Genomic DNA, 25,558 nt, shown 5'->3' with positions numbered 1-25,558 from the left:
ATTAGTTCAGTCTGAGTTAGTGATAAGCTTAATATTCAAGCATTTTCATTAAAATTGCTATCTTTACAGTGGGAATAACAGGCAGGCTATGTAGAACAGATTATTATTTTGTCAAACTTTCTGGTACTGTGCTTTAAAAAAATTGTTATTAGAGTACAGCATTCTTTTTTAATATGTTGATTCTCACTTCTAGTTGACAATGAAGTTTGTTGTAAAATTTTCCACTAAACATATTTTTAAAAGGCTCACTGTTTTGCATGCCACTGCATTACCATCATGTGGCATGCCATGGATGGTTTCTTCCACGGCCCCCAAAGAAAATATCTTAAGATAGTTGTGGTAAAAAAATGGAAAAATAAGTTTCACATAATAGAAATCTGTGAGTCAGCAGACATTGCTGGAATTTATCTGTTATATCTGTAAGCATAGAAAGACCCAGGTTTCTTGCATATAAATGTTTATTAAATTGACAAGGAAAGGTATTTTTATTTATTTTATTTTATACTTTTTGGAGGGTAGTTAGGGTTTAGTGACTTGGCCAAGGTCACAGGGCTAGTTTTTGTGTTAAGTGTCTGAGGCTGGATTTGAACTCAGGTCCTCCTCATTCTAGGGCTGGTGCTCTATTCACTGCGCCACCTAGCCACCCTCTGGAAAGGTATTTTTATAACGAGCTCTTTAATCCATAATTACTTATTTCAAGCAGTGCTCTATTTACCAGACTTTAATATCATAATAAAAAATCTTTGGATAGTTTTTTGAAGTTTATTATAATGAATTTAACATATAATCAAGCAGTTAATAAGCATTTATCAAGAAGCTTCAGGAACTGTACTAGGTAATAGAGATACAAAAATAAAATGAAATGGTCCCTGACCTCAAGAAACATTTGTTCTATTCAGGGAGACACATATATTTATATGCAAGGTAATTTTTGGAGCCACTGGTGGCTTGGGAATCATGAAAGGCTTCATCTAGGAGGTGGCATAGGAATTATACTTTGAAGGAAATGAGAAATTCTAAGGATATAATTTAGGAGAGTGTATTGAGTGTTGTGAGGGGAGATCCTGTTTGATAGAAATGGGAAATGGAATGTTCTTTGTGAAGAACAACAAGAAGACCAATTTGTCTGGACCAGCGTTATGTGTGGAATATAATGTATAATAAGCCTGGAAAGGTAGCTTTGATTTAAGTTGTGAAGGGCTTTAACTTTAACTTTTAAAAGTTTGTATTGATTCTTGAGGTGATGGAGAGTCAGTGGTATTTATTGAGCAGAGGAGTGACTTGTGCTTTAGGGATGTCACTGGTAGCATTATAAATTATAACTTGAAGACATAAGCAATGAGTTGGGACACCAATTAAGAGGCTATTGCAGTATGCAGTAGTTCAGGCAAGAGGTAATTAAGGTATGAACTACAGTGGTAGATGTGTTTAGAGAGAAGGAGATGGTTGAAATGTGGAAGTATAATTGGCAAGATTTGGCAATTGATGGAATTTGTGGGGTAAGAATGATGAGTCATGGATGACTCTTGAGGTTGTGAGCCTGGGTGATGGAAAGATGGTAGTACCCCCAACAAAAATAGGGAAGTTCAGAAGAGAGATGGACTTGTAGGGGAAAGATACTGAGTTCTGTTTTAGACATGTTGAGATGTCTACCATAAGTCTAGTTGGAAATGTCTAGTAGTCAATTGGTGATATCCAACTGTATATTATAATACATATAGATAGATAGGGAGGAGGGGAATGAGAGATAAAATCACATTTTCTCAATTCCATTTTATTTAGAGGGGAACATTTTAAAGAACTGAATAGAAGTAGTACTTAATAGATGTGGTATTTTAATATTTATTAACAATGTTTCCATATCAGTGTAGCTAGTTACATATTCTTCATTATTAAATAAGAACTTGGTTTGGGAATTCATATATGTAGTGATAGTAATTTATGAGGCAAGCAGGGGTAGTTTAACTCTTTTTGCATATTTTGACCATTATTCATTTAAGGAGCTACATCCCTCAAAATATACGATAAAAGATATATTAATAATAGCCTACTTGTGAAGTTTCTGAAGTATTAACACTATCCACACTAGAAACAGTACATTCTTAGTTAGCTTCTAAAGCACTTTATACTGTTAAAAACACTGTCTCTAGTGAGATTTTCTTGTAGCAGCTAAAGTTTATAAGACTGATTAGTGGTTTGAAAATTCTGTGACTGAGCATGCTTTGATCCAGTTCAGTCTTTAATTTTTAATTATTTTCTAATAACTTTTTTTTTCCATTTTCTGCTGTGTTTTACTTTTCCTCATCTTTAAAATGGGGGAAAAAAAGTTAAAGTTTTGGGGAGAAAGAATTGCAATAAAGCCATTATGAAATATAACAGGGATAATCACATTTTGTGTTGGGTCAACCAGGAGTTTGTAGGCCATATTGAGGCCTGATCCTTTAACAATTTCACGAAAGTGAAGGAAGGCCAGGAAAGTAGCTGTGGTTTTTATTGATCTCTTGCTGTGCTTGAACATCCCCATTTCCCAAAAGTTGACTTGCACGAAGGTTTCTCTTATAAGAATTCTACAGGCCAGTCACCCATGCTAGTAACCTTGGTGTTATCCTTGACTACTCACTTTCACTCACACCCACACATCCAATTTTTTTGCCAAAAAAATCTTGTTTCTACTTTTACAACATCCCTCCTATGCATCCTTTTCTCTCCACTCACATAGCCACTGCTCTGGTGCATCCCCTCAACATCTCATGTCTGTTGGTTCTGTCTCTGCTACAAGTCTCTCCCCATTCCAGTCTTATCTTCTACTCATCTGCAAAAGTGATCTTCCTAAACATAGGCCCCTGACCATATCACTTCCATACCACTTATCCAATCAACTCCAGTGGCTCCCTGTTATTTCCAGGATCAAATATAACATCTTCTGTTTGGTTTTTAAAGCTCTTCACAATCTTGCTTCTTCCTGTCTTTCCAGTTTTCTTACACTTTACTCCCCTCTTCGTTGTTTACAACCCCTGCCTTTTTTCTGATTCTTCACACTGTTCACTTGCTGTCCCCCATGTATGGAATGATTTCTCTCATACCTCCATCCTGACTTCCTTTAAGGCTCAGTTTAAATCCCACCTTCTGGAAGAGGCCTTTACTAGCATCTTTTCCCTTTCCCCCGGTGCCTTCCCACTTAGATTAATTTCCATTTCCATTGTCTACTATGTCTTGCATGTACTGGGTTGAGTGTGTGTTGTCTCTTTGTTTAGAATTCTTTGAGGGCAAGGACTGTGTTTTGCCATTGTGTCCCAGGTGCTTAACACAGTCCCTGGAATATAGTAATGCTTAGTAAGTGCTTGTTGACTGTCTAGTTCTACCTTTTAAGTTTGGAAAAGGTATTGAGTGGCCTAGTAGTAGCAGACAGTGTCAGAAATTCTCACCACTACCTGCTGTCATTTCCCAGGTTCTTGGAATCTATGAAGAACAGCTTAAATGAGGCTAACTTCTTAGTATTATTATGTGGAGGGTTAGGGTCCTGCTTAATTCCATCACTCTCTTCCATTTATTTAAGAGTAGCACATAAGAACCCCACACCAACACAAATGAAACACTTATTAAGTGTTTGGTGTAGCATTGTCTTCCCATGTTAGATTGTAAGCTCCTTGAGGGCAGGGACTATCTTTTTATTTGTATCCCTGGTCCTTAGCACAATGCCTTGCATATAGTAGGCATTTAATAAATTCTTATTGTTTGTTTATTATTGTTTTATTGCAAGAATCACTTCCACTGAAGCTTTACTTCTATGGCTCAATGTGGTGGGAAGGTTACTCTACCAGGAGTGGGGAACCTTTGGCCTTGACGCCACATGTGATCCTCTAGGTCCTCAAGTGCAGCCCTTTAACTGAATCCAAACTTCACAGAACAAAATTGAAGTTTGGATTCAGTCAAAGGGCCATACTTGAGGACCTAGACAGCCGCATGTGGCCTCGAGACTGCAGGTTCCCTACTCCTGCAAGACTATGCCAATAGAACACAATCCTTGTCAGACCTTCCACTAAGCTTAAAAGTCTTTCTGGTATGGGCATGGTGACACAATTTGCCCAAGGACCAACTTAGTTAAATTTGGAGAGATTCATTGCCAGATTTGTAGCAGAGTGATGAATTTTTCTGCCATAGCAACATTTAAAGACCATCTACTGAACTAGGTCCTGTAATACAAAGCTGAAAGATATAGTCCCTTCCCTCAAAGATTTCATATTCTATCAGGAGAGAGAGGATATAACATACACAATCAAGTCTATTACAGGTATAATGTGTTATAGAGAAGAGAAATGCTAAAAAAAAAAAAGTGTTGTTGATTTGAAGAGAGAGGGATTAATTTTACTTAGGGGTTCTATAAAGGAAGAGGTGGCACCTGAACTGGGTCCTGAAGGAGAGAAATATGGATTTCAATAGGCAGAGAAGAAAAGGGAAGTTAATTCTAGGTACAGAAGATAGGAATTCATGAAGGAAGTTGGGAGATGAGATAGCAAGGTGATATCCAGATATAACTAACAGTCTTTCTTGACTGAAGCCAGAACTGCAAGGGGCGTAATGTAAAATAAGACTGGAAAGTTAGGATGGAATCAGATTTTGATAATCCCTAAATGCCAGCATAAGAAGGCATATGTTATTTTGTAGAAAATAGGGAACCATGAAAGTTTTTGTAGTCACTTTAATAATACTAATTAAACCCGTAGTCTGTATAAGGTGTATTGCTAAGAAATTTCTAGGTGATACAAAGACAAAAATGAAATCCTTTTTATTCTAAAGGCGTTTACATTCTATTGGAGTGATACATCTCTGGAGGTTCTTTTTTGTTTGTTTTTTGTTTAGCTAATTTTTGTTGCTATCTTTTGTTTTTTTATATCACCAGAATTTTACCTGGTATCTTTCCCTCCTCTTCCTCTAAGAGAGAAGTCCTATATGATAAATATTTTTAAAGAAAAAAATCAGCAACAGTAATGAAAAAGTCTAAAAAATATATGCAATGTACCACATTTGTGGAGCTACCATATCTGCAGATTGGGTTGGAGTGTCTTTTTATAGCTTTTCTTTGGGGCCATGGCTGTTCTTTATAATTTTGCAACATTTACTTTTGGTTGTTTTGTGGTTCTTTCCATTAACATTCTTGTAAATAATTCTGCTTACTTAATTCTATATCAGACTGTGCAAATGTTTACATACTTTTTATTCATCATATTTCATGATTTTTGTACTGATTATTTCATTCTGCATCAGTTCATATAGATCTTTCCATGTTTCCCTGAATTTATCATATACGTAATTTTTTACAGCACAGTAAAATTCCATTACATTTATGTATCACAGTTTATTTAGCCATTCTTCAGTTGATGAGCATATATTTTGTTTTTAATTCTTGACTATCACAAGTAGTGCTGCTATAAATAGTTTAGTGTTATATAAGGAGTTTCTTATAGATGATTTCCTTGGGGCATAGTAGTTAAGTCTCCAGGTCAAAGGGTATGGACATTTTAGTTAATTTTAATTATTTTATTTGTATAATTCTAAAGTGTTTTTAAAGTGGTTTCATTGATTCACAATTAAGCAGGGGCTCTTAACCCTTTAAATTTTTTTTTTTGTCACATAACCCTTTGGTAGTCTGATGAAGCATGTGGAACCCTTCACAGAATATATATATTTTTTATTACCTACATTCATAATTAAGGAAATACTAAATTTTAATTAGAGAGTAATGAAAATAAGGACATAATTTTTTTTCCCTAGGTAAGGCCATATGGACCTCAGGTCAATATCTCCTTTTTTTTTTGAGCAATCGGGGTTAAGTAACTTGCTCAAGGTTACACGGCCAGTTATCTCTGGGTGTGGCGCTGAGTGTCTGAGCCCGGGATTCGATCTCCAGGTCGTCCCAACGCTGGAGCCGGTACTCTTACTCTCGCTGAGCCACCTGGCGGCCCCTAAGCAATTGCGGTTAAGTAACTTGCTCAAGGTTACACGGCCAGGTGTTTCTGGGTGGGTGCTAAGTGTCTGAGCCCGGATTCGATCTCCAGGTCTCTCTCAACACTGGAGCCGGTGCTCTTACTTGCTGTGCTACCTGGCTGCCCCTCAATATCTCCTTTAAAGTTAAATAAATGCATTGTCTTTACAAAGTTCATACTGTACTCAAAGTAATTTCCAGCTTTAGATAGCACTAACATCCTAAGGAAATAAAGAAAAGAACTCATGTAGGAGCTAGCACCTGAACTATACTGTGAAGGAAACTAGGAATTCTACAAGTCTTGGAGGGAGTGTGTTCAGATGTGGGGAAGAAGTTATACAAAGGCATGAAGAAGAGAAACAGAATGTGTAGGGGGACAGCTTACTGACTACTGTTATTGGAATGAAGGAAGAGTAATATGAAATAAAACTAGAAGGTAAGTGGGAGCAAGATTGTAGAGGGTGTTGATATCGAAGACTAAGGATTTTGTTTATCTTATAGATAATAGTAAGATTTTTGAGTAGGGGAGTGACATGGTCAGATACATATTTTAGGTTTATTAATTTGGCAGCTGTGAGAAAGAGGGAGTGAGGAGGAATGAGCCCAGAGACAAATTAGGAGTCTGTTGCAATGTTCCAGGGAGGCAATGATGGCCTCACCTAGGGTAGATGTTCTGTAAGAAGAGAGGAAGCAGATTCTAGATAGAAGAGTAGTTAGAATCAGTAGGATGAGAAAATTGCTAAGATATGAACTGGAAGTGACAGAAATGCTGTTACTTTTACATTTTTAAAATTTACTAAAGAATGACCTAGAGGTACCTGGTCCCAATTTTCTCCCTTCCCTCAAAAGCATCAGCATAAATTTCACCAAAGAACCAAGAACAATCACCAATTTTAAAAATCTTTCAAAATTAATAAAAGTATTGTCTGTGTGTATACATATATATGTATGTATGTAAAGCACTGGCATTTCTGTCACTTCCAGTTTATAGTAAATGTTTTATGTTTGCATTTATAGAGTAGTCTTGGTATTTTTTTGTCATATACCCCTTTGTAGTCTGGTAAAGGGTGTGGAGCCCTTCTCAGAATAATTTATGGTGGGGAATTAATAGTTCTTTGATAGATTTAGGGATTAGAATTAGATTAACTACAGTCAAGTTGTCATAACATCCTAGTTACTATCTAATTGCATATATAAGAACACGCTCACTTGGTTGCTTTATGCTGTTATGGGGATATCAATTTATTAATTAGTTGATTATTAGGAGAATTGTAGTATACTTTTTTTGGACTGTGTACTGTAAGGTGTGATTGTGCTAAATGCCAAGGGTGGGGGGAGATGGTATATTTAGCCAAAAATGTAAATGAAATCAACTCCTATTTCTCCATGTGTTTTCTGGCTAACTGAGAAATGTTTAAGAATACTTTGGTTGGTCTGGAGTTTGCCATGTTCTTTATGTTTGTCAGATTGGATATTACATTGAAAACAATGTCAAATTCATTTTTTCTTCAGTTGATGTGATAACTGAAAGTAAGTTAGTTTGCAACTATGAGGGATGGGTGTTTCTTTCTAAAAAGTACTTTGATGCTATTCAAGAAATTTAATTTAGTATATATAGTTCAAGCCTCTGAATAGAATTTTGAGAAATGGGTGGAGAACAGTAATTAGTAGTAAAAGATGTTTCTTGTGCCCATTTGGGAGGCTGTTTCATTTAAAAAATTTGGGGGGAGTTAATTGTTCTGTCTTATAAATGCAAATTGTTTCAGTTAAAAAGCTGTTAAGTTCCTCAAGTCAATTGATTTTTTTTTGGTGGTGTTTTTTTTCTTTTTTGGAGGGGGGAAGGTTGGGCAATTGGGGGTAGGTGACTTGTCCAAGGTCACATGGCTAGTAAGTGTTACGTCTGAGGCTGGATTTGAACTCAGGCCCTCCTGACTCCAGGGTGGGTGCTCTATTTACTGAGCCACCTAGACATCCTTCAACTGATTTTTATAGCCCCTTTACATGTGTGAAATTGTCTTTGTTTTATCCATATGCTAGTACGTTGAAGTTCCTTTTTTTGTTTTACATTACATTTATATCCTGACAAATTGAATTTTTAAAAAACTTGATTGAATTATATTCTCAACAGGCTAAATAATAGTAGGAAATTGATAGCGAAAAAAAGAAAATATGGTGGAAATTCTATTAAACCTTTTATTTCAGTTAAGTATGCATAACTTTTTAGAGGGTAAATACTTCACTGGGTAAGGTGGATATAATAAAAATTTTAAAATGCCTAGTTTTAAGGAAGCAGTAATCATATAAAGTATAGATTTGTATTTCCTGTTTTTCTAGACCACACTAAAAAGTTCAAACTTGTTAATGCAGAAAGTTGTCAGGATTTAGTAGCCCCAACCTGAACCTTTTACTCTTCTATCCACATTCTCTACTTTTTTTTTTCATTTTTTCACGGAGAATTTTGTTCTTAATGAGTATAATCATACAAATTTCCAATTTTTTTTTTTAAATCTACCAAACACATTACTTGACAGAAGGAAATTGGGAAAGTAGAGGCAATGGCTAGGTGGAATAGTGAATAGTCCCTAACTTACTACAGTCAGGAAGATATGAATTCAAATCTCATCTCAGACAGTGACTGTTTGACCCTGTCACTTAACCCTGTTTGCCTCAGTTTCCTCATCTGTAAAATGAGCTGGAGAAGGAAATGGCAACTTCTTTTAATATCTTTGTTAAGGAAACCCCCAAAAGGGATCACAAAAAGTTGCACATGACTAAAAAACAACTAAACAACAGAGGCAATGAGATTCCTATTGTCAATGTAGTGTGCTAGGGTTCCTGATGGTTTCCCAGGCTCTGCACTTCTCTTTTTGACATTGTTGTGAATAATACTTTAAGTTTATAAGATGGAGAAACAAGTAAGGCAGCCATTTTTGCTACTGTAGGATAATGAAAATAAAACAAGTTTACTAAATTGGAAGCAAACATGATTAGAAAGCAGTTTGTGTTTAAATTTTTTCCCTTAACATTGGAGTGTCTATAGCATTTTCTTAAGCCTGAAATAGTTGAACTCCCTATTTTCTTGGCAGCTCATTAAGCTTGCTTATTTAAATTCATTGTAGACTAAAGGCAGGTTGCTCTGTATTCTAATGCTCTTTTAACTATTGACTTGAAATAGTCACAAATAACTTTTTTTGGGAAATCTTTCTAGCTTATTAAACTTTTAGGATATATTCTTTTTCTTTGCCACAAAATGATCCTAAATTTTAGCAGATTGTTTTCCAGGGGACAGCAGGCTTAGATTCTTCTTATAACTAATGTTGTATAACCAGTAATTACTAGACTGAGAGCATGTAGTGTATATGGATACTTGAGTTAGTGTAGCATTGACAGCTACTTGGGGATGGAGTGGGAGGATTACTTGTGTCTGTGAAGATACTCTTTTTTTTTTAAGGACTGGCTGACTGGCCTGGACCCTGGGAAGAAGAGACTTAAACAGCTGCAGTGGACAGGCATTTTTTTTTTTGCTTTCTGTGTGTTTCTGCAGGAGTTTTTCTTGACAGGAGACTGAACCTTGTGTTCTTTTCCCCCCCAGTTTCCAAATGGTTACCTAAAGTAAGATGAAACCAAATAGTACTAGTAAAGTAGCTGTGGCTATTGCCAAGAATAAAGGGGACAATTCCTAGTATATTTAATTTATAAGCAACAAAAGGATGGTTAGCTACTTGCCCCTTTGCAAAGACTGGTCTTAGCTATATAGCAGTGGCCATCTAGTAGAATATGGAGAATTCTATAATATTAGAATTGAAATGAACCTATATTGATCTACTCCAACTTCCTTCATTTTACAGATGAAAAAATAGGTCCAGAGGGGGTAAAGTATTTCACCCAATGTCATAATAGCTAGTTTATGGTAGGTTGGAACTTAAAACCTAGGACTCATGACTTTTAGTCTAGTATTCTTTCCTTTATGTCTTTTAAGTGCTGCAAAATACTATTTCTTCCTTGAAGTTTTCTCTGATTTCCATGCCTACCCCAATCTCCACATGAATGATGATCTTTATCCCCTTTTACTTCATATAACATTTGGTTTACACCTATCTTTAGGATTAAGTAATTTAATTTCTAACTAATCTTTTATTCTATTCTTCAACGACACTTTATTAAATATAGTTCTTATTGCATTATGGTCAGGAAAAAATAATTTAGTATTTCTGCTTTTCTGCATTTATTTATGAGGTTTTTAATGCCCTAATACATGGGCATTTTTTTGTGAAAGTACCATGTATAGCTTCTCAAGGAACATAGACATACGCCTTTCTATTCCCATTCAGTATTCTCTAGAGATCTAACTTTTTCAAAACCCTTATTTTATGATTAGATTTACCTGGTTCTCATAGAGGTAAATTGAGGTTTTCCTTCCCATTATAATTTTACAGTCTATTGCTTCCTGATACTTATTTAATTTTTCCTTCATGAATTCAGATACAGTGCCATTTGGTACATATATATTCAGTATTGATTGTTTAATATATGTTTAATATATTCATTGTTTATAGTACCTTTTAACAAAATGTAGTTTCCCTGGTTGTCTCTTTTAATTAGGTCTGTTTTTGCTTTTGCTTTATCTGTGATCATAACTGCCCCTGAATTTCCCATTCTCATTCTCTTCTTTTCCATATCCACAAAGGTAAGCCCCTCTATTGCTGCTGTTGAAATCCTTTACTTTCTTCAAAGTCTAGTTAAAATATTTACCAAAATATAAATTGCCCAGATTAACAGAAGAGGAAATAGAATACCTGAATAACTCTATCTTAGAAAAATAAATTGAACCAGTCATAGATGAGCTCCCTAAGAAAAAAGTCCAGATGGATTTTACAGTTAGATTATGATCAGATTCTATGAAACATTTTAAAAATAATTAATTCCAATATTATGTAAATTGTAAAGGAATTAAATAAGTATAATTCCTTATACTTGAAGAAATAGAAATTCCCTCTGTGACACAAAGATGGTTTTGATACTTAAACCAGAAAGGGCAAAATAGGGAAAGAAAGCTATAGACCAATGTCCATAATGGACATTAAAGCAAAAAGTTTTAAATACTAGCAAAAAGATTATAACAATATATTACAAAGATCAAACATTATGTTCAGGATGGATTTATCCCAGAAATTCAGGACTTGTTAAATACATATTTAGTAATAATAACTGTAAATGGAATGAACCTCACCCACAAAATGGAAGATATAGAACAGATTAGAAACCACAACTCAATATGTCCTTTACAAGAAATACACTTGAAACAGAAAGATACACACAGAGTTAAAATAAGAAGTTAGAGCAGAATTTGTTTTGCTTCAGATGAAGTAAAAAATGCAGGGGTTGAGAGAGAGTGAAAGTCAATAATGATGCTTAAGTTGTGAGTCTGGGTACCTGGGAGGAGAGTGGTACCCTTAATATTAACAAGGAAGTTAAGATGTGGGAAGGGTTCTGGGGGAAAGATAATGAGTTCAGTTGTGGACATGTTGAGTTTAAGATGTCAACAGGACATCAAATTGAAGATGTCAAGTGGAAAGTTGAAGATGTCACAGAGGGGTTTAGGCTTGATAAATAGGTGGGAGAATCATCTGCATAAGATGATAATTGGATACATGGAAGTTGGTGATTTCACCAACTGAAACAGTTTAAAGGGAGAGGAAAAAAGACATGCATTAGGAAGATCCTTCTGGTAGTGGTGTGAAGGATGGATCAGACAGTAAAGAACTAGATAGGGATGCAAGTTAGGAGGTTATTACAAAGTCCATGAGCTAGCATTGTTGCAGTAGAGAAACACTAGGAATTTCCCAGTGCAAATTGGGATAAAGAAATGATGGCTTCTCTGCCCACTCTTATTTGATTTGACATAGTTTTAGAAATGCTAGCTATAGCAATAGTGTCAGATAAGTAAATTAAAAGGATAAATATTGCAGATGACCTGACTTCACTGGCATAGGGAGCTCCTGAGTGAGGAAGTTCACTAACTAATGACCTATACTTTCTCTTCTAAGTACTAAAAGGTTAAATGACCTATTTAGGGTCACACAGCCATTAAGTGTCAGAAGATTTACCATAGGAACTCATGCATTAGTCTACTAAGGAAATTTGTTGGTGGAAAGAGTACTTACACTGATGAATTGTGGATATTTGGATTGTTGAAGATTCTTTGGCACGTTTTTATTGGTTCTTTATGTTTGCTTGGTATATAAAGAATATTTTCTCAATGTGTTCAGTTAATGATGTACAAAGAACTTAAACATAGACCATTTAATGTATTTCTGTAATATCCTCTTTGGTTTTTAGAGAATTAGTCATAGATAACCATTAAATTAGAAGTTTGAAACTGTCCTTGATCTTTACATAATTTTCCTTTTCTGTTTGTTCCAGGTGGTGCGTTTGTGTCAGAATCCAAAGCTGGCTCTAAAGAATAGTCCTCCTTATATATTAGACCTGCTACCAGATACCTACCAGCATCTTCGCACAGTCTTGTCAAGATATGAGGGGAGAATGGAGACACTTGGAGAAAATGAATATTTCAGGGTATTCATGGAAAATCTGATGAAGAAAACTAAGCAGACCATCAGCCTTTTTAAGGAAGGGAAAGAGAGGATGTATGAGGAGAATTCTCAGCCTAGGTAATGGAGAGTTCTATAGAAATACTCATGTTTCCACTCTTTGATAGTCTGAATGAGTGATGTTTAGAAGTAGTTGAATTAATTTCCTATTTTAGGTATATTGTACTAAGAATATAAAGGTAGAATTTGTCATAATGGCATTTTTATAGTGGTTTGGATTGCTGTTTGGGTCTTGAGACCACCTCAACTTCCACAGTCGTCTAGTTTATCATCTTAGACTGGGGCCAAGAAAGTGACTAGATGATTATGGAGATGATTTGGAGTCTGGCTGTCTAGTCCATTAGGGACTTCAAAAGACATTAAACTTTGAGTTTTAGGAGAAAGATGGAATTGGGAATGAAGTGGCAGGTGAAAGTGAGGTGTTGGAAAAGAGTAACTGAGAGGCTGGTGGACCGACTAGCAGCGGTTTCTGGGTAGAGCTCCTGGTATTTGGTTTGGTCTCTTAGCAATTCATAATGTTTAGGCCCTTTTAGGGTTTGTCATGTGTTGGGGAACCAAAGCCTTATATGTGAGCTATGTAAGTATGTGGCATATAAGTACATGGTGATAAGATACACTGCTTTGTGAAATGTACCTAAAATATGATTGAATTACATGAATTCATAGAAAAAATTAACTAGGTAAGGATGGGGCTAGACAGATGTTATTTTTGAAGCAAGAAAATAAAATACTTTGAAAGTATTGATGATACTTTTTTGAATTAGAATGGATATAAGTAAATTCAGTTACTTTCAGTAGATTTTTATTGCCCCTGTGTATGACACCATGCTGGATCCTTTGATGGTAGGATGAAAAGGAAGTATGTCATATATTGAAATGTTAATGATTAAGTTCACAATAAAAATGAAAATTAAAGCATGATCCCTTTCCTAAGGAACCCTGTACATAGTCTTATTGGGAGAGAATAAAACAAATATGCAACCATTTATATAACATATTATATGGTTAAGTGCCAAACTGAGTGATTTGGATAAGAAGTACTGTACTTAATTCAGACAAAATACTTCTAAGGCTTCAGAAAAAGGATTGAACAAGGTGGGTTGGAATGATCAAGTGTTATATTTGACTCTAATAATATGCTGGAGATAAAATCTGGAATCTTACTGTAGACATTTAATAGCTAAGTGACCCTAGACAAGTCACTTAGCCTCTCTGTACCTGTTTTTCAGTCTGTAAAATAGGGATGTTTCCTATCTCACTGGTTTGTTGTGAGGATAAAATGAGGTAGAGTAATACAATTTGCAAACCACAGCTATTATTATGAGTTATTATAGTGTATGTTGAAGAACTTTGTAATTCTAAAGTGCTATAATATGCTGTACACATGTAAATTGTTATTGGAGAAAACTTTGGTATTGTTAGTAACCAGTAACAGTCATTAAACATTTATTAAATACCTACTATTTACTAAGATTCAGGGGTACAAAGAAAGTCATAAAATAATCCCTGCTGTCAAGCAGCTCACAGTTGAGTGGGGGAAGACCACACTTAAAAAGAAACTGAAAAGGGAAAAGAATAGGGGTAGGGATGAAAGAGCATGATGAAGTTCTGTGCAGCCGGGATGTGAGGAAATGATTTGAGGAGGTGTGAGTTATAGAGCTGATTTCATCTTGCAGAATAATGAGGCTCTAGAGACTCATGAGGTGGGAAATAATAAGGTGAATTTTCCCTGTGTCCTTCTTAAATGGTAGAAGACTGGGGAGGAGCTTTCCAATGTCTAGCCTCCTCCCTTTTTCAGAGGAAGGGAGGGGCTCCAGGGGTATAAGGAGTGCTATTATGGGAAAAGGACTTCTGGTACTTTTGGTGCCATTTACCAACTAAAGGAATCTTGGAATTAATTTTAACCTTCTTGTCTCGGATTCCTTATCTGTAGTAGGAACGATCTTTATACTAGCTACCTCCAAGGGTTGTTTTGAAGAAGGTGCTTTGTGAATCATAAAGCTCTAGCTGTGTGAGCTGTTGTCTACCTCCTACTTTATAACTTCCATAATCTATTACACTCCTGATTTTCTTCCTTTTTAACTGTTCCATTTCTGATTTTCTTGGATCTCCTTTTGAAACCTTTAAATATTGGTGTTCCTTAGGATTCTTTTTCTGTTTTCTCCTTGATCTATATTTCATATAGTTACTTTTTTAAAAAAATTGTGCCAGGCATTTTATTTTCCTTTAAAAAATAAGTTTTTCTTCATGTCTCCTTTTTTTTTGTTTGTTTGTTTTTTGCTTTTTGGAGGGGGGAGGGCAGGGCAATTGGGATTAAATGATGTGCCCAAGGTTACATGGCTAGTGTTAAGTGTCAGAGGTCAGATTTGAACTCAGGTCCTCCTGACCCCAGGGCCGGCTCTATTCACTGTGCTACCTAGCTGCCTCAATGTCTCCTGTTTCTTATATGATCACAGTTATCCTTGGTATTCCTCCTTCTTCCCTCCCCCCTCCAGAGAGCCATACTAATAATATTTTTTTTAAAGATGGGGGAAAAAGTCAGCACAAACTGATACATTAAAAAGTCCAAAAACATGTGCAGGTCAATTTCTAGATATGTTATCCGTTTTATAGTTATTTGAATGGGGTGTCCCCTTCTATTTTTGCTTCTTGGGTCTTATTATTAGAAATGCTGTTGTTTTTTGAAGGTTTATTTTGTAGCCTGCAAGTTTGCTGTAGCTGTTAATTGTCTTATTCCCTAAGATTTTACAAATGTACCATTTTATCAGCAAAAAATAATCATGTTACCCTTTACCTAACTTTATGCCTTTATTTTCTCTCTTATCCTATTGCTGTTCTTAGCATTTGCAGAACTATATAAAATAATAGTGGACAGAATGGGCATCCTTGCTTTACTTCAGTATTTTTGGGGAAAGATTCTAGTGTATCCCCATTATATTTGGTGCTTACTTTTGGTTTTACATAGATGCTTTTTATGATATTAAAAATGACCCCTCTATGCCTATACTTCACAGAGTTGTTTTTTTTTTTTTTAGCACAAGAGAGCTTTGTATTTTAAAGGCCTTTTTTTTTTTGTCTGTTGAGAATGGCCATATAGTTTTAAATGATTTGGCTTTTAACATGATCAATTATGTTGATTATTTCCTAATGCTGAACCATCCTCATTCCTGGTATAAATCCCACTTATTCATAATAAATGATTTCTTGGATAAATCACTGTAGTCTGACAGGATTTTGTTTAAAATTTTTGAGTCAACATTCATTAATGATATTGTTCTATAATTTTCCTTCTGTGTTTTATCTTTTCCTAGTCTAGGTATTAGAACTATATTTGTCTCATAAAAAAATTCTGGTAGAGTGCTTTCTCAGTTTTTGAGAATAATTTGTGAAGTATTGGTGCTAATTGTTCTTTAAAAGATTGATAGAATTCTGTGAATCCATCAAGATTAGGAATTTTTCTCTCTTCATTCTTTTGCAGCTATAGATCAGTTTCCTTTTCTAGAATTTGGTTAAGATTTTAAACTGGCCCCTTTTTTTTTTTTTCAATTTTTTTGGTTACATTTTAAGTTCCAAACTCCTTTTCTTCCTTCCTCCCCACCTTATGTTAGAGAAGGCCACTATTTGACATAGATTTATAAATATATGTAAAACCATGTTATGCAAACTTCTGTTTATCAGTTCTTACTCTGGAGGTAGATAGCACCTTCCTTCATAGGTCCTTTACAGTTGATTTTAATATTTTTAGTACTCAGAATATGGTTGTTCACAATTATGCTTTGAACAGTATTGCTGTTATTGTATACAACTTTCTCTTTTTTTCATTTCACTTTTTATTTCATGCAAGTCTTTTCATATTTTTCTAAAATCAACCAGGTCATTTCTTATGGCACTAATATTCTGTCACAATTATATAACATGACTTGTTTAGCCATTCCCTAAATGATGGACATCGCCTCAATTTCCAGTTATTTGCCACCACCATGATAACTGCTATAAATATTTTATTTTATTTTTTTACTTTTTTTGGTTAAATAAATTAATTTTTTTGGTCTTTTTTTGGTTAAATAAATTAATAAAATTTATTTACTTTGAGTTTACAAGATTCAGTTCCCCAGTTCTTTGAGTTTTAAATTTTCTCCCCCTCCCTCCTCCCCCCATGGCAGCATATACAATCAGGTATAGGATCTGCAGATACTTTCACATTAGACATTGGTCAGGATATAAAGAAGGATTGTATTGGATGGAATGAATAGTGGGAAAGAGGAAACCAAACCAAACAAGAAAAAGAGAGCAGGTAATTTGCTTCAATCTGCAATCAAACTCTGTTCTTTCTCTGAATGTAAACATCCTCTCCATCATGAGTCTTTTGGAGTTTACTTATAGCCCTGCATTTCTGAGCAGAGTCTGGTCTATCAAAGTTGGTCGTCACACATATGTATCTGTAATTGTGTACAAATTTTTCCTGGTTCTGCTCTTCTCACTCAGCATCAGTTTGTATAAGCCTCTCCAGGTAGATATGAAGTCCATCTGCTCTTCGTTTCTTATGGCGCAATAGTATTCCATTACATTCATATACCATAACTTGTTTAGCCATTCCCCAATTGCTGGGCATCCCCTTAGTTTCCAATTCTTTGCCACAACAAAAAGAGCTCCTATAATTATTATTGTACATATAGGTCTTCCTCCCGCTTCTATGATCTCTTTGGGATACAACCCTAGAAGTGGTATTGCTGGGTCAAAGGATATGAAATTACTTATAGCTCTTTGGGCATAGTTCCAGATTGCTCTCCAGAATGGTTGGATCAATTCACAACTCCACCAGCAACGCATTAGTGTTCCAATTTTTCCACATCCTCTCCAGCATTTATCATTTTCCTGTTTTGTCATCTTAGCCAGTCTGACTGGTGAGAAGTGGTACCTTGGAGTTGTTTTGATTTGCATTTCTCTAATCAATGGTGATTTAGAGCATTTTTTCATATACTTATAGATATTTTTAATTTCTTCCTCTGAGAACTGTCTGTTCATATCCTTTGACCATTTATCAATTGGGGAATGACTTGTATTCTTATAGATTTGACTCAATTCTCTGTATGTAAAAATTCTTTCCCAATTTCCCACTTCCCTCTTAATCTTGGTTACATTGGCTTTGTGTGTATAGAAGCTTTTCAGTTTCATGTAGTCAGAGTTATCCATTTTGCATTTTATAATGCTCTCTAATTCTTGTTTGGTCATGAAATCTTCCCCTCTCCATAAATCTGACAGATAAACTATTCCTTGCTTTCCCAGATTACTTACAGTATCATCCTTTATATCTAGATCATGCACCCATTTAGACTTAATTTTGGTATATGGTGTTAAATATTGGTCTGTACCCAGTTTCTGCCATACTATCTTCCAGTTTTCCCAGCAGTTTTTGTCAAATATCTTATCCCTAAAACTAGGGTCTTTGGGTTTATCAAAGAGTAGATTATTATAGTCATTGACTGGTGAGTCTCGTGTACCCAATCTATTCCATTGATCCACTGCTCTATTCCTCAGCCAGTACCTCAGCCAGTCTTGATGACTGCTGCTTTACAATACAGATTAAAATCTGGTATAGCTAGGCCACCTCCTGTAGCATTTCTTTTCATGAATACCCTTGATATTCTGTACCTTTTGTTTTTCCAAATGAATTTTGTTATTATTTTTTCTAGGTCAATAAGGTAATTTTTTGGAAAATTGATTGGTATGGCACTAAATATGTAATTTAATTTAGGTAAAATTGTCATTTTAATTATATTAGCTAGACCCAGCCGTAAGCAATTGATATTTTTCCATTTGGTTAGATCTGACTTTATTTGTGTGAAAAGCGTTTTGTAGTTGTGTTCATGTAGGTCCTGGGTTTGTTTTGGCAGGTAGATTCCCAAATATTTTACAATGTCTACATTAACTTTAAATGGGATTTCTCTTTCTATCTCTTGCTGTTGGATTTCATTAGAAATATACAGGAATGCTGAGGATTTATGTGGGTTTATTTTATATCCTGCAACTTTGCCAAATTTATTGTCTCAAGTAGTTTTTTACTTGATTCTCTAGGATTCTCTAAGTATATCATCATATCATCTGCAAAGAGTGATAACTTGGTCTCTTTGCCTAATTTGATTCCTTTGATTTTTTTTTCTTCTCTAATTGCTACTGCTAACATTTCTAGTAACAGATTGAATAAGAGGGGTCATAGTGGACACCCTTGTTTCACCCCTGATCTTACTGAAAATGCTTCTAGCTTCTCCCCATTACTTATAATACTTGCTGATGGATTAAAATAGGTGCTACTTATTATTTTAAGGAAGGCTCCATTTATTCCTATACTTTCTTGTGTTTTTAATAGGAATGGATATTGTACTTTGTCAAAAGCCTTTTCTGCATCTATTGAGATAATCATGTGGTTTCTGCTAGTTTTATTGTCGATATGATCAATTATACTGATGATTTTCCTAAATATTAAATCATCCTTGTATTCCTGGAATAAATCCTACCTGATCAAAGTGTATTATTCTTGTGATCAGTTGTTGTAGTCTTTTTGCTAATATTTTATTGAAAATTTTTGCATTTATATTCATGAGGGAAATTGGTCTATAATTTTCTTTTTCTGTTTTATCTCTTCCTAATTTAGGTATCAGTACCATGTTTGTGTCATAAAAAGAATTTGGTAGGACTCCTTCTTCACTAATTTTCCCAAATAGTTTGTAGAGTATTGAAATCAATTGTTATTTAAATGTTTGATAGGATTTGCTAGTGAATCTGTCTGGCCCTGGAGATTTTTTCCTAGGGAGTTTACTGATGTTTTGTTCAATTTCTTTTTCTGAGATGGGGTTATTTAAGTAATTTACTTCCTCTTCAGTTAATCTGGGCAGCTTATATTTTTGTAAATATTCATCCATTTCACTAAGATTGTCAAATTTATGTGCATATAATTTGGCAAAATAATTCCTAATTATTGTTTTAATTTCCTCTTCATTGGAGGTAGATTCACCCTTTTCATTTTTGATACTTATAATTTGGTTTTCTTTTTTTTTTTATCATATTGGCTGTCTATCAATTTTATTATTTTTTTCATAAAACCAGCTCTTAGTTTTATTTATTAATTCAGTAGTTTTCTTAATTTCAATTTTATTAATCTCTCCTTTGGTTTTCATTATTTCTAATTTAGTGGATTACAATTAATTGTGGATTTTCAATTTGTTATTTTTCTAGCTTTTTCAATTTCATGCCCAATTCATTGACCTCCCTTTTCTCTAATTTATTCATGTATGTACTCAGGGATATAAAACTTCCCCTAAGAACCGCCTTTGCGTCATCCAAGAATTTTGGTATGTTGTCTTATATTGTCATTCTCTTGAATGAAGTTACTGATTATTTGTATGATTTCTTGTTTGACCCATTCATTCTTTAGGATTAAATTGTTTAGTTTCCAATTAGTTTTTAGTCTGTCTTTCCATGGCCCTTTATTGCATATGATTTTTATTGCATCATGATCTGAGAATGATGCATTTAATATTTCTGCCTTTTTGCACTGAATTGTGAGGTTTTTATGTCCTAATACATGGTCAGTTTTTGTGTATGTGACATGTACTGCTGAGAGGAAGATATATTCATTCAGTTTTCTCCAGAGATCTATCATACCTACCCTCTCTAAAATTCTATTCACCTCCTTAACTTCTTTCTCGTTTATTTTGAGGTTGGATTTATCAAGTTCAGAGAGGGGGAGATTAAGGTCCCCCACTAGTATAGTTTTGCTATCTATTTTTTCCTCTAATTCCCTTGACTTCTCCTCTAGGAGTTTGGATGCTATACCACTTGGTGTATATATATTAAGTAATGATATTCTCGATGGTGCCTTTTAGCAGGATATAGTTTCCTTCCTTATCTCTTTTAATTAAATCAAATCTGAGATAAGGATTGCTACCCCTGCTTTTTTTTACTTTAGCTGAGGCATGATATATTTTACTCCAGCCTTTTAACTTTACCCTTGTATGTATCCCTCTCTTTCAGATGTGTTTCTTGTAAACAGCATATTGTAGGATTATAGGTTTTTAATCCATTCTGCTGTCTGCTTCCGTTTTATGGGACAGTTCATTCCATTTACATTCATGGTTATGATTACTAACTGTCTCTTTCCTTCCATCTTATTCCCTCCCCTGTTTATGCTTTCTACCCATTTTGAGGCAGGGCCCTAGCCATGACCTTCCTCTAGGGTTCCCAGGCCTTTACTGTTTAAGGTTTTGCCCTGGGGCAATAATTACTATGTTTTCAGGGTTGGTGGGGGGATTGGAGCAGCTGGGATTCACTCTGCCTTCCTGGTCCTTGGAGGTCCAGATTAGGGCTTTTTAAATTTCTAGGCTGTGGATTGGTAGTCCCAGGAGTAGTTGCTTCCCCTGCCAGGAGCCCTGCATTTGATACTTATCCTGCTCTGTCCAGTCTCAGCCCCTTGGTGATAGGCCTGGCAGTGGCCCTTGTAGTTGGTGGGTCAACTTGCCACCATGTTGATCAAGCCTTGTCCGGGCCTCTATCTGCACGCTTTGGCGTTGGTGCTATAAATATTTTGGAACATAATATATAGATAGATTCTTTTCCTTTTTCCTTGATCACCTTGGGAAACAGACCTAATGGTGTTATTGCTGCATGGAAGAGTATATACAGTTTTATAACTCTTTGGGCATATTCCTGATTGTTCTCCCTGGACTTTTGATATTTTGGGCATTTTATATTATGTATTATATAATATATTATTGATTTCTTTTATGTTCTCACATTTGTTAGCATATATAACTGTGTACAATATTTTTCTGATTTCTTTTATTCCTTCTCGTTTTGCTGTGACTTCGCCATGCCCATTTGCTTTTTTATTGATTTGATTTTCCACCCTTTTTTTTAAAAAAGCAATTGGGATTAAGTAACTTGCTCAAGGTTACACAGCCAGTTATTTCTGGGTGTGGTGTTGAGTATCTGAGCCTGGGATTCGATCTCCAGGTCATCCCGACTCTGGAACCAGTGCTCTTACTCACTGAGCCACCTGGCCGCCCCTTCCACCCTCTTTTTAAAATCAGATTAGCTAAAAATTTGTCAGTTTTATTAGCCTTTTAAAAGAAGTAGCTTTTAGGGGTGGGTAGGTGGTGCAGTGAGTAAAGTGCTGGCCCCAGAGTCAGGAGGACCTGAGTTCGGGTCTGGCCTTAGACACTTAACACCCACACACAAAAACTAGCTGTGTAACCTTGGGCAAGTTACTTAACCTCAACTGCTCTCCAAAAGGCAAAAAAAAAAGAGTAGATTTTAGTTTTTGTTATTTCTATGGGTTTTTTGTTTTCAGTTTACCAATCTTCTGATTTTCAAATGTCTCTTTTTTGTGCCTTATTTTAGGTTTATTTGCTGTCTTTATATTTTTTAAAAAAATGCACATTCACTTCATTAAGCCTCTCTTTTTCTATTTTGCTAATGTATGGGGTTGACTCATCTACTCACTTCTGTGGGGCTTCAACTCTTACCTTAATGAAGATGACACCCAAATCTTTCATATTGAGTCTCAACCTAACCTAATCTTTGGACACATGTTTCCAAGTGCCTCCCGTATACTTCCCACCAGGATGTCACGTCAACAGTTTGAATTTCTGTAGTCTTGTGTAACTCTTTTTGCACCTTCATATTCTATATTTTTATTTATAGTCATATGTGTAGGTTGTAGCTGTCTCATGTCATGAGATAGCCTATTTCATATATTTTCTACCCACAGAACCATCTATGTAGTTGGCACTCGAGTTTTGGGATGAATACATGCTAATGTTATTGCTTGGTTATTAGATTATTGCCAGCAAGTTCCACATTTTTGCAGAAACTGTTCCCTTGGTATTAAACATGGGAATTAAGTTGTATTTGAGAGAGAAGATAATTTCAATTCACTTCAATAAGAAATGGTATTTTATTGAGGATTATATTTGGTATTTGTGTTTGTCATATCTTCTATTAACCTATAAACCACTTGAGGTCAGGGATTTGTAGTTTGTTAAACTATTTTCCCTTGTGCTTAATGGTGTTTGTATAATGTAGGTACTTAATAAAATGAATTCAGTTCTGTTCAACAAACAATTTGTTAAATACCAACTATATGAAGGAATTATACTAGGCTGTAGATTATGTAGACAAGATAGTTCCTGCCCTCAAGAACTGACATTCTAGTTGGGGGAAAATAACTCCATAACACAGATAAATAAATACAAAATATATACAGAATAGCTTGGCATGCAAAGACCTCTTGTAGGAGATGGCAACTGAGCTAAGCCTTGAAGGGATATAATACTTATTGAATTTGAATTGTGAATTTAGGATAAATTTTCTTTTTAGTTAAGTACCCCACTTTCTGTTTCTTGAGAGAATGTGGTTTTCTTATGTAGTTTAAAAACCTAAATCTAAATACTTAGCAAGCCAAACTTTTATTTGTTAATGAGAGATAGGAAATGGAACTGAAAGTGATTGACACATTAACTTTGTTCCTTTTGGCTGAATGTTTCACACGGATTACCACCCATTAATAAAGGATTTGGAATTCATACTTGAGAGCTTTCTAAAAGATGTAAATTAATAACTTTTATGTACAGTCAATTGCCTTGTCTAAAAAACAAAATAAAAGTGCTGAAGAAGTTAAGATCAGAGTAATGTGAAACTGAGTGTGCAATGTGTTATTTTATACCATGTTCTAGGGATGTGAAATTTGAAGCCATTGACCTAGGGGAAGGAGAGGAGTTTCCTCTTTTTCCCCTGGGGGAGGTGGGGATGTGTGGGAAGGGGACATAATATGGAGAGAAAGGATGGAGAAGGGAAATTTTCTGATGCAATTGAAATATTGGATATACATTTTTTTAAATGGACACAAGAATGCTTTAAATCTAACTTGATTTGTATCTAAATGTATAATGTCGGGGGACTACTCATTTAACCTAGTATTTAGCATGCTAAATTTGAAAGTATAACCTATTCAGACAACAAATTTCTTAATATTTCTTATAAAAATGGAACAGTAAACTGGTAAATTTCAAGAAATCCAGTATTTCTTCATTCTTTATCAGTTTATGAGCAGACAAAAATCGGAAACAAAAGAGACTCCAACAATGTAGTACATCAAAAATTTTTTTTCCTCTTCTTGATGCTTCATTGTCAAACAGATACAAAGAGTACTCTTTCTGAGCAAAAGGGAGCTAAGTTTTAAAAATTGAATATATCTTTTGGATACAACTATTGCCACATGAAACTTTAATTAATCTTATTTGGGAATGTGTATTTCATTTTATAACATTTGAAAACTTTTTTTTCTTTTAAGAATAACTTGGGGAGTGAAATTGCCTACAAATGCTAGAGACTGGCATTATAATTTTGTTGAGAAGGGAAAATATAACTTTTTAAAAATTTTGTATTTTATTTTTATTTATCTTATTAAACATTTCTTTTTTTTTAACTGATTTTTATTTATTTAATTAATTTGTTTGTTTACTTTTAGTTTACAGGATTCAGTTCCACAATTCCTTGAGTTTCACATTTTGTCCCCCTCCCTGCCCTCCCTTCCCCATGGTGGCATATAGTCAAGTATAGGATCTGTAAATACTTTCACATTATACATTAGTCAGGTTATAAAGACAGATTGTATCAGATGGAAGACAGATTGTATCAGATGGAATGAAAAATGGTAAAGAGGACATAAAAAACCAAACAAGGAGAAAGATCAGGTATTTTGCTTCCATCTGGATATAAACTCAGTTCTTTCTAGTTCTTTCTCTGGATGCACACATTTCTATCCATCATGAGTCTTTTGGGATTGACTTATATCACTGCATTGCTGAGAAGAGACCAGTCTATCAAAATTGGTCATCACATATACATTGTGTCTATAATTGTGTACAAATTTCTCCTGGTTCTACTCTTCTCACTCAGCTTCAGTTTGTATAAGCCTCTCCAGGTAAATATGAAGTCTGTCTGCTCCTTGTTTCTTATAGCACAGTAGTATTCCATAACATGCATATACCACAAGTTGTTCAGCCATTCCCCAATTGATGGGCACCCCCTTAATTTCCAATTCTTTGCCACCACAAAAAGAGCTGCTATAAACATTTTTGTACATATGGGTCTTCCTCCCACTTCTATGATCTCTTTGGGATGAAAATATAACTTATTGATTGGTTTGGATATGCTGTAAATACTAAATTACAACATTCACATATTAATGACTTTTCCTTCAGAATTAACCTTAAATAATTGTCTAGCCCTACTTTAGTACATGATTATGTTTTATTTTTTTTTTTGTCTCATATTTCCCAAATTAATGGCAATTCATTTATGGTTTTTAGGTTTTAAAAAATATGCTAATACAACTAAAATATAGTTTGTTACATGAAATTCATTTTGATAAATATGTTTTCTTTTAGCCCCTTTTGTGGATGTTGAGTTCAGAGGATCGGGTTCTTCCTACTCTTAAGACACTTTTGTTTGCAGAGCCTTTAAATAAGTACAGTCATGTTGCTGTTCAGTCATTTCAGTCATGTCCTAGTGTTTGTGACAGCTTTTGGGTTTTCTTGGTAAAGATACTGGAGTGGTTTGCCATTTCCTTCTCATTTTACAGTTGAGGAACGTGAGTGACTTGCCCAGGGTCACACAGCTAGTTAGTATCTGAGGCTAGATTATAACTCAGGTCTTCTTGTCTCTAGGCTGGGCAGTGAGACCACCCACCGCTTAGCTGCTCAGACACAGGAATATGAAGCATGTTATTGTCATTGTCCATTTCATTTCTAGTTCTAAGACCTTTGAGCCTGGAGAATAGGAACATTTCAATAACTTCTAGGACCTTAAGCAACCAGAGGAATCCAAAGGGCAAACAGTCACTGATCCTTTTCTTCTTGTGAAAATTGTAGTACCCCCTTGGAGGCAGAAATGTATCTGGCTCTTG

General features: G+C 35.0%; 1 protein-coding gene across 1 annotated transcript in view; it reads left to right on the top strand.

The window, feature by feature from the left end:
- CBL (Cbl proto-oncogene) overlaps positions 1–25,558 on the top strand; it is a 125,074-nt gene that overhangs the window by 4,866 nt on the left and 94,650 nt on the right. Inside the window, exon 2 of the mRNA XM_069066600.1 lies at positions 12,407–12,654. Coding sequence (XP_068922701.1) covers positions 12,407–12,654 — 248 coding nt within the window. The remainder of the gene's footprint in view (positions 1–12,406; positions 12,655–25,558) is intronic.

This window comes from Petaurus breviceps, unplaced genomic scaffold (genome assembly GCF_028583685.1).
Source record: "Petaurus breviceps papuanus isolate PSGF00001 unplaced genomic scaffold, PetGlider_PUasm1.0 90723, whole genome shotgun sequence".
Taxonomy (NCBI): domain Eukaryota; kingdom Metazoa; phylum Chordata; class Mammalia; order Diprotodontia; family Petauridae; genus Petaurus; species Petaurus breviceps.
This window is presented reverse-complemented; position numbering and strand designations above follow the sequence as displayed.